The sequence below is a fragment of the Marmota marmota genome, unplaced genomic scaffold (genome assembly GCF_001458135.2).
Source record: "Marmota marmota marmota unplaced genomic scaffold, marMar, whole genome shotgun sequence".
Lineage (NCBI taxonomy): Eukaryota > Metazoa > Chordata > Mammalia > Rodentia > Sciuridae > Marmota > Marmota marmota.
In genome coordinates this window covers 8290888-8300271 of record NW_025999853.1, presented here as the reverse complement: position 1 = coordinate 8300271, position 9384 = coordinate 8290888, and the positions used below count along the sequence as shown (strand labels likewise).

Genomic DNA, 9384 nt, shown 5'->3' with positions numbered 1-9384 from the left:
AAAAAAAAAAAAAAAAAAACAACAACTATTAGAGGAAAAAAATCATATTACCATAATATTGGCAAATAATCATGTTTCAATGTTAAATTTAAAAAGACTTCTGAAAACTGCAGTATGCCATCACATTTATAATATTTGTGGCATATAAATTAATTGGAAAAAAACCTGGAAGGATGTGGAATTATATCAGACTTAAAAGTCACCCCCCCAAAAAAAGTAAAATCTAGAAGAAAGTATACTGAAATGTTAGCTGAGGAGCAAGGATTGTTTCCTCTAAATAGGGTTATAAGTGAGTATTATTTTTTTTTCTTTTTTACTTTTCTCTGTGGACCCAATTCCTCTGATGAAAATATCCTTTTTATTTCATTTTAATTGGCACATAATAATTGTATCTATTTCTGGAGGAGAGTGTGATGTTTCCACATATGTCCACATTGTGAAATAAGTAAGTCAGGATATTTAGCATATCCATACCTCTCTCTCACATTGATCATTTATTTGTGGTGAAAACATTCAAAATCCTCTCTTCTTGCTATTTTGAAATATTCAATACAGTTTTATTAACCAAAGTCACCATACTATGCAAGACACACAGAACTTCCTCGGCCTGTGTGTAATGTTGTACCTGTGGACCAATCTCTTCCTATCCGCCTCCCTCTACCCACCCGTCCTCCAGAGCCCACTATTCTGCTCCCTGATTGTACAAGATCAACTTCTGTAGATCCCATGTGTGAGGGAGAGCCTATGGTGTCTGGTCTTTATCATTTATATAGTATACTCCAGGTTCAGCCATGTTGCTGCAAATGACAGGATTTCATTCTTTTTATGGCTGGTTAGTTTCGTGTGTGTGTGTGTGTGTGTGTGTGTGTGTGTGACGTTTTCTTTATCCATCTCTTGGTGGACACTCGGGCTGATGTCAAATCACGATGTTGTCTTTAGTGCTGCAGTAAGCAAGGGCATGCTGGTGTTTCTTTGACATTCTGATTTCATTTCCTTGGGGTGTGTTGGGGGAGTGGGATCAGTGGATCATAGGGTAATTTTATGTTTGATTTTTAAGAATCTCCCTACAATGGCCTTCCTAATTTGCATTCCCACCAACAGAGTTCTCTTTTCTCTGCATCCACACCAACATTTATTATTCTCTGTCTTTTTGATAATAGCCATTCTAATTGGGTAGGTGATATTTCGTTGAATAGATGCTATTTTTATAATTAGAAAAGAAATGAATATTTTCAGTGATGTGCTTGGACACACATGGAAGTGGCTTCTGAAGACACCCTGGGGGACAGCTGGCCTTCTACTTTGAAAGTCCTTCAAAATCCTTTGCTGGAAGCCGGGCCAACCAGGTGGGCTGACCATTTGGTTCGTCTCCTTCCTCCTGCAGACACCACTGTTGGGGTGTTCCATCTCCGCTCCCCGCTGGGCCAGTACAAGCTGACCTTTGCCAAAGCCAGAGAGGCCTGTGCCAACGAAGCTGCCACCATGGCCACCTACAACCAGCTGTCCTATGCCCAGAAGGTCGGTCCCAGGAAATGGAAACTGTGCAGGCGGCATCTACAGGGGAGGGTGTGCACGCAGCCTCCTCTTCAGGTGGGGTGACAGGCTGTTGCCTTGCGGGAAGTGAGTACAGAAGCTTCTTGGGCGATAATGAGCCATCACACCCAATGCCAGGTATCTGCTATGTGTCACACAGTGCATTGACTTTATTATCCATCCTTACACCATCCCTGAAGGTAGGTGTTACTTCCCCCCCACCTTTGGTCCCAGGGATTGAACCCATGGGTGCTAACCCACAGAGCCACATCCTCAGATCCCCAGCCCTTTTGATTTTTTTTTTATTTTGAGACAAGGTCTTGCTGAGTTGCCTAGGGCCTCACTAAGTTGATGACGCTGGCTTTGAACTTGCAATTCTCCTGCCTCTGCCTCCCAAGTTGCTGGGATGACCGGCATGCATCACCACACCCAGCATCACCATTCCCATTTTTCAGATAGGGAAACTGAGGCTTGGGAAGGTTAAGTAAAATATCCAATGTCCCCCAGCCAGGAGGTGGTAGGTCCGGGGTTCACAAGCAGCCCTGACTCCGAAAGTCTCTTCTCAACCATAACTTCCCACTGCCAAAGCAGAGGCAGAGACTCAAAATGCACCCCTCATAGCTGGAGACCAGAGGATCCATAACCACATGCCTCGTAGGATCTCCCCGAACCCACAGGGCAGTTGAGGTTCCCTGGAAGAGCTGGAGCTCTATGGCTGAAATGAGGTGCAGGGAATCGGGGNGGGGGGGGGGGGGGGGGGGGGGGGGGGGGGGGGGGGGGGGGGGGGGGGGGGGGGGGGGGGGGGGGGGGGGGGGGGGGGGGGGGGGGGGGGGGGGGGGGGGGGGGGGGGGGGGGGGGGGGGGGGGGGGGGGGGGGGGGGGGGGGGGGGGGGGGGGGGGGGGGGGGGGGGGGGGGGGGGGGGGGGGGGGGGGGGGGGGGGGGGGGGGGGGCGGTGCCCAAGCTCCTGTATCCAGCAGGGAGGAACCGGGCTCCCTGGTCAGGGCCACTCTTACCCTCTGAAGCAGAGCCCTGCCCATTTGGAAAAGCCACCACCTTGGAGCTACCTGCTGGTGGTTTCTCACTGGGAACAGAGGAATGGCTGCCTGATGTCATGACCTGTCCACATCTACCCACGCTGTCTACTGCCTTCAGACCCGAGAGGGCTTCACCAAGGAGCAAAGCCTTTGATGCCAGGGCCCAGCCTCCTGAAGGCTCTGCATGTCTGCTCTCCTTGGGGGTTTTTTGGCTCTGATCAAACCACTGAAACCTCTGTCCTACCTGGCACATTGGTGTAAGAACTAAAGGTAACATGGCATGCCGTAGGAACCCAGTTTTTATGTTTATTAAGAGATCTGAAATAGATGGCTTGGGTTAAATCTGCTACCTGCTGACTGTATGACTTGGGCAAGTTTCTTAACTTCTCTTTGCCTCAATTGTCTCAACTAGATGATAAGGATTTTAAAAGTTCTTACCTCCGCAGGGCACAGTGGCGCACACCTGTAATCCCAGAGGCTCGGGAGGCTGAGACAAGAGGATCATGAGTTCAAAGCCAGCCTCAGCAAAAGCAAGGCACTAAGCAACTCAGTGAGACCCTGTCTCTAAATAAAATACAAAATCGGGCTGGGGATGTGGCTCTGTGGTTGAGTGCCCCTGAGCTCAATCCCTGGTACAAAAAAAAAAAAAAAAAAAGTTCCTACCTCCTAGGATTGATATGAGAGTAAAAGGGGTTGACACATGAGAAGCCCTTGCAAGAGAACCTGGCCCTGGATAAGCTCTCAGTCAGTGTCATGATGACAGTGGTGGGGGTGTAGATGGTGGTAGTGGTGACAATGGAGATGATGATGATGATGATGATGCAGAAGAATATTTGAGCTCTATCACAAATCAGTTAAGATCTGTTAACCCATAAGATGAAGAATTTGCAGCAGGGGTAACTGGTAGCGAATCCTTCTCAAGAGCAGAGAGAACCAAAATGAGTATGAATGACCTGGCCACCTACAAGAAAGAGACCACTTGCATTCCACCAGTGGCTTAATCCACAAAAATGTAGGGACCACCGACTGTGTTTCAGGCACAAGAGAACAACTAGCAAAGTGGATCTAACTCTGTGGAGTTTGTGGTCTGATGGGGGAATCATAAATTAACCAGGGGCAGCTGGGGGTCCAGAGATAGCCTTGGAGTAGGGACTGTGGCAATACAAGGGGACTCGGTTGCAGTGATTGCAGGGCTGACGAGAAGCGACTAGCATCCTGTGGAACCAAAGTAGAATTTATAAGAACATAATGGACAGAGAAGAGAAAGCCTATGGCGGCTATTGTATGTCAAACTGATATCTTCTGATGGTCATGAATTTATTGTAAAAAGAGAACTGCACTAATATCAGGAATAATAAAAGCCATGTTGAGTGGCCCAAGTCAGTTTGCCGAAAATGAAACCAATGAGGTCAATTTTAGAGTGATCCCTTCACGCCTATATGCAGGTATTTTACCCACAGGGTTCGCTACACTAACAGCTCCCCCGAGATTCCCGAATTCCCAATTGCACTTGAAATTGCACTGGAACTGCTGATAGCTGCAAATTTCCTAGATTGTTCAGTAAAATAAATTATAAAAAACTGTTGATTTTTTTCAGTATTTGATACCTGTAATTCGGTTAGTAATTTTTTCATGTAGAGCTTGTTGCCTTATGCCATTGAGCTACAAATTTAATTGCAAAGCAAATTTTCTTCTGTGCTTTTGCATAGCAATCAGAGTTGAAATTTGTTTCCTACATCAACAAATTAAGGACATTTTCACAAACTGAGAAACAACTATGCCAATTTGTAGGTGGTTTTTGCTCATTCTTTGGATGTGACTTTTACAATTAAAACAATGATAATATAATAAATGCTGAAATATAGGCATAAATGAACATGTTCTACAGGTAAATAATGGGGCTGTGTATTTTTTTTTTTGTTTATTCTGATCTATATCCACTGATAGCATTACTAGAGTTATACAAAAAATTACATGAGAAACATTTTTATAACTTAGCCAAAAGTTGATTTTTACAATTCGAAGAATAAGAGTTAAAATTTCTTATGTTTTTTGATAAACCACAATATTATTTAAAAAAAAAAAACAAGAAGAAGAAGAAGATAAAGAAGAAATTAACTTAATGATTCCACAGTGAGTATGAGCTTGCAGTGGGTCTCTGATCTTGCCTCTGTCCCTGCAGGCCAGGTACCACCTGTGTTCAGCTGGCTGGCTGGACAGTGGGCGGGTCGCCTACCCCACAGCCTACTCCTCCCAGAACTGCGGTTCTGGAGTTGTTGGGATCGTGGACTATGGACCCAGACCCAACAAGAGTGAGATGTGGGACGTCTTCTGTTATCGCATGAAAGGTAACTGCCCCACCTACCCCGGGTATGGGCCACGTAGCTGCTGGACAGTTCTCAGCTGGCCAGTCAGGCTCCAAGGTTGAGCAGGGCAGGCAGGCCCCTGCCCCACTGGGCACGGGACCCTGTGTGCCTCTGCTCTCCAGATGTGAACTGCACCTGCAAGACAGGCTACGTGGGCGATGGCTTCTCGTGCAGTGGGAACCTGCTGCAGGTCCTGATGTCCTTCCCCTCGCTCACAAACTTCCTGACGGTATGTCCCATGCCTGCTTGGTTCCACTTTGGGCAGGGAGTGTCACCTTGAAGCAGCTGTAAGAGGGGTGAGTTCCTGATAGAAGCTAAAGGCTCTAGTGATGGTTAGGAGCAGGAGTGTTGGGCCACCTTGTCTGAATCTGAGCCTGGGGTTTGCATCATTCTAAACAGGTTACTTTCCTCTCTGAACCTCAGTTTTCTCACCTGTAAAGTGGAGGTGATAATAGCATTTGCCTTGTGATCTTTCAATGAGTTGATATTTGTCAAACACTTAGACCTCTGGTTGGCCCATGGAAAATTCTCCATTGTTGTTAAAGCTGGGATTATTATCTCTGCATGTGGAGCACTTTAAGACTCTGATCTGCAGGGATGAGAGAGACACTCTTTTGTCTTCGTGGACAGTTACCTAAGCCTGCCTGGTGACCACCCAATGGGCCAAATTAACCTGAAATCGATTTGCATTTTACACCACACTTAAAGTCCCATCAATATTTTGTACACTACATCCAACAAAGAGAAAGCCCCATTTTGGAGGATTTGGTGTTGACTGATCAAAGAACTAAGTTGTTAATAATGATAACAATAACTACCATTTTTAGAGCATTTTCCTTCCCCTGGGCACTGTACTAAGCCCTTTGGCCAAGAATTATGCTTCATCCAGCAGGATTGTTCCTGCTTCAACTACCAGCGTATCCCCAGAATCTCAGTAGCCGGCCTATGATAGCAGCTCAGCAAGTACTTGTTAGAAGGAACAAATCCTCACATGGTTATGTAAGGTCACTACGATTTTGGAATCCATTTTTTAGATGAAGATATTGGAACTTAGCAAGGTTAAGGACACAGTCTAACACTCCATAACTGGGCCTAAACTCAGGCTGCCTGGGACCAGCCTCCCCCTCACCTCCCATGGTGGGGAAACAGGGCAGCCAGGACTGAGCTTCTGTTCCCAGCAGAATTGACAGTGACCTCAGGAGGATAGGAGGCTGACCACTAAAGGTGTCCATCTAGTTGATCTAATGGTCAAGGTTGCCAGCCAGATGTGGTGGCTCATGACTATTACCCTAGTGATTGGGGAGCCTAAAGCAGGAGGATTGCAAGTTCAAAGCCAACCTCAGCAACTCAAGCAACTTAGCGAGACCTTGTCTCAAAATTAAAAAATAAAATAAAAAGGGCTGGGGTTGTAACTCAGTAGTTAAGTACCCCTGGGCTCAATTCCCACTAAAAAAAATTAATTTAAAATAAATAAAAGTCAAAGTTTCCATAAATATGCCAAAGATAAGCACTAAAACCATTTCTGCTGCTTGGCTTATGATAGCATTTCAGAGGGGAAAAAAAAAAAAAAAACAGCATCAGAATGAAACACTTTAAGCAAATTACTTACCTTCTCTGGGCCTCAGTAGCCCTGCCTGGGCAAAACAGAGCTGAACTGGGTAGGGCAAATTCTTAAAACTCATTCAGTGAACATTTATTGAGCACTTACTAGGTGCTTGAAGTCTATCAGGGAACAAAACAGGCACTAAACAGAACAAATAAATAGGGCAGGATGCAGGAGGGCAGTGTAGATTATGGAAAAAGAAAATGTCCAGGAGGGGCCAAATGGTTTGGGCCTCGTGATCCGATTAAAAGATAGACTTTTCCTCTGAGTAAACAGGGACTTTGCAGGGTTTTCAGAAGAAGAGACAAGATTCAATTTCCACATCAGAGGCCTGTTCTGGGTCCATGTTGAGAATGGCCTAAGAGGTGGCCACGTCTTGGGACCACAGGATTGGCAGAGGAATGGATATATCTAGACCCCTCCAAGGGACAGTGAGAAGAAACAGCAGAGGAGTGCCAGCCTGACTCAGGGCTGAAGTCAGGACCTGCCACCCTCTGCAGTCACCCCAGGCCTACACCAGGGCTGACCAGCTAATGGTTCCTTCCTCCCCCCAGGAAGTCCTGGCCTACTCCAACAGCTCAGCCCGAGGCCAGGCGTTCCTGAAACACCTGACTGACCTGTCGATCCGTGGCACCCTCTTTGTGCCACAGAACAGTGAGCTGGGGGAAAATGAGGTGAGTCCGGTCCCCGATGCCTACCCTTTAGACTAAAGTGAGTTATCTGTCACCACAAAAATGCTGTGTCACAAGTAACCCCAAAACTCAGCAACTGGACTGTTATTTAGCCCGCATATCTGCAAATCTGTTGTCACCTGTGATCTTGACATGCTCTGATCTATAGCCCACCCCAACTGGGCTCCCCCGGGCTGGCGGGTTGGCCGCTCTGCTCTACGGGGCGCTCAGGCATCAGCAGGGTAGCGCGGGCATGTTCTCAAGGCAGTGCAGGGACCGAGAGTGACAGGCACCCAGTCCCACCAGTGCTCTCCAAGCCTCTGGCCATATTCACTCTGACTCATTTGGGCCCCAAGTCAGAGTAAGAAGCAAGGTTCATGGCCCAGGGCAAGGGTTCAGGAAGGGGAAGAACTCAGAAATTGGCCAAATTTATTCAACCATGGCAGAGGGTTGTCCTGCAGGCCCTGTAGCCCCAGCCACCCAAGGTCCTGGAGGAGCCACATCTCTGCCCCCCTGTTACCACCCCAGACCGACTCCTTCCAGGACACCTCTGGGAAGCTTCCAATCCCACATCCTAGCTATGGGTGAGCCTCTGGAAGAGCCTAGAAAACCAAACGTCTGAGAAAAACTCGATAATGCCCACTATCGCTCAGCCTTTGTCTCCTTTCCTCTCAGATCCTGTCTGGGCGGGACATCGAGCACCACTTCACCAATGTCAGCATCTTACTTTACAATGATCTTGTCAATGGTACCATGGTGCAGACGAGGCTGGGAAGCCAGCTACTCATCACTTCTGGCTACAACCAGCTCCAAATGGTATGACAAGTCTTCTGGGCTCATCGGGAACACTGGATGTAATACATGCACAATTGGTGGCATGCAGTAGGTGCTCATAGATGGCAACTGTTGTAACGTCAAAGTAAACTCTTAACCTACAGATAGGGGGTGGTATAAAGAAGTGCCGTTGCCCATCATATTGACAGGCGGCCCCCACCTCTTGGGAAATGGGCCATCATCTGAAGCTGCTAGTGAGAAATATCGAAGGAAACCACTTTAAAGTTGCTTGGTTCTCGACCTTTGTTTCTGTCCAAATGTCAGTCCTAGCCTGGGCCTTCACCTGTGAGCTTTGAAGTCAAATGAATGACCCTGTTGTGGATGAATCCCAGTCCTGCCACTTGCTAGCTGTAAGAGCTTAGGTTATCCAACTTCTCTGTGCCTTGGATTCCTCATCTGATAAATACAGATGCTGGAGACAGGGGAATGATGTTGGTGGTGATGGTGGTGATTATTTTTGATAATGCTGATGTTGGGAAGGAAGACCTTTCTTCTACCAACTTAGAATCTGACTAGTGTCGGAGACCAGCTCCAACAGGGGGTCTTAGGAGACGAACGGATGGTGAGGAGTCGGCTAAAGAGGGGTGGAGAAACAACACAGACACCAAAGTGAAGGTGCTGAATCCCCATCTTTACTTGTGAAGTTGATCATATATACTTTTCATTTTGGCAGGCTCACAGTACTTTGTGGTTACAAAACAGGAATCATTATTCAAAGAAACAAAATATTACGTAGCTACAATTAGAATAGAAGAATGTATCTTGGCTTATGCATAAGCAAGCATTTTTCCTTTCAGTTCGAGTTTTGCTTTGAGCTGTTTCTGTTTAGTTAACTTCTAATAATAGTTAGAAATGTCCCAACTATTGGCCTATACCTTGACTATTCTTTCTTTACTTACTGACTGGAACTGGTGCCATGGTTACGGCAAGTGCTTAACTTGTTATTAATTTTAATCAAACAAGAGTAAGTGCACAAACCATTGTGCACAGGAACAAGAACAAGTTGCCCAATACCAAGCACTAATCTGTCTTCTTAACATTAATTCTTCTTCTCTAGATTTTAATTTATTTTCTCAAAAACTTCCTTGACAGGACTACAGGGAGTTTTTCATTAGACATTAACAATTTACGCTCCACAGCTGAATCATTGCATTTAGAGCAAACAGATCTATTCTTAGAAGTAGTTGCATGAATTGGGAAAGTCATGTTTTTTCCCTCATACTTAATGGTCATATGAGAAATCGCAACTATACTTATTAAAGGAAAACAAACCAGCCCATTCCCAGAAACATACTGCGCTCCTCCAAAGGATGGACGCCTTGCACCATCCACCTCAGTAGGGC

General features: G+C 46.3%; 1 protein-coding gene and 1 pseudogene across 2 annotated transcripts in view; both read left to right on the top strand.

Annotated features, from left to right (window-relative positions):
* Positions 1–9384, top strand: part of Stab2 (stabilin 2) — a 155308-nt gene that overhangs the window by 138459 nt on the left and 7465 nt on the right. For both annotated transcript variants that reach the window (XM_015482841.2, XM_048802956.1), the window contains 5 exons: positions 1385–1518; positions 4750–4915; positions 5056–5162; positions 7091–7210; positions 7883–8023. In XM_015482841.2, the coding sequence (XP_015338327.1) occupies positions 1385–1518; positions 4750–4915; positions 5056–5162; positions 7091–7210; positions 7883–8023 (668 nt within the window). The remainder of the gene's footprint in view (positions 1–1384; positions 1519–4749; positions 4916–5055; positions 5163–7090; positions 7211–7882; positions 8024–9384) is intronic.
* On the top strand, positions 3120–4351 carry LOC107139639 (annotated as a pseudogene).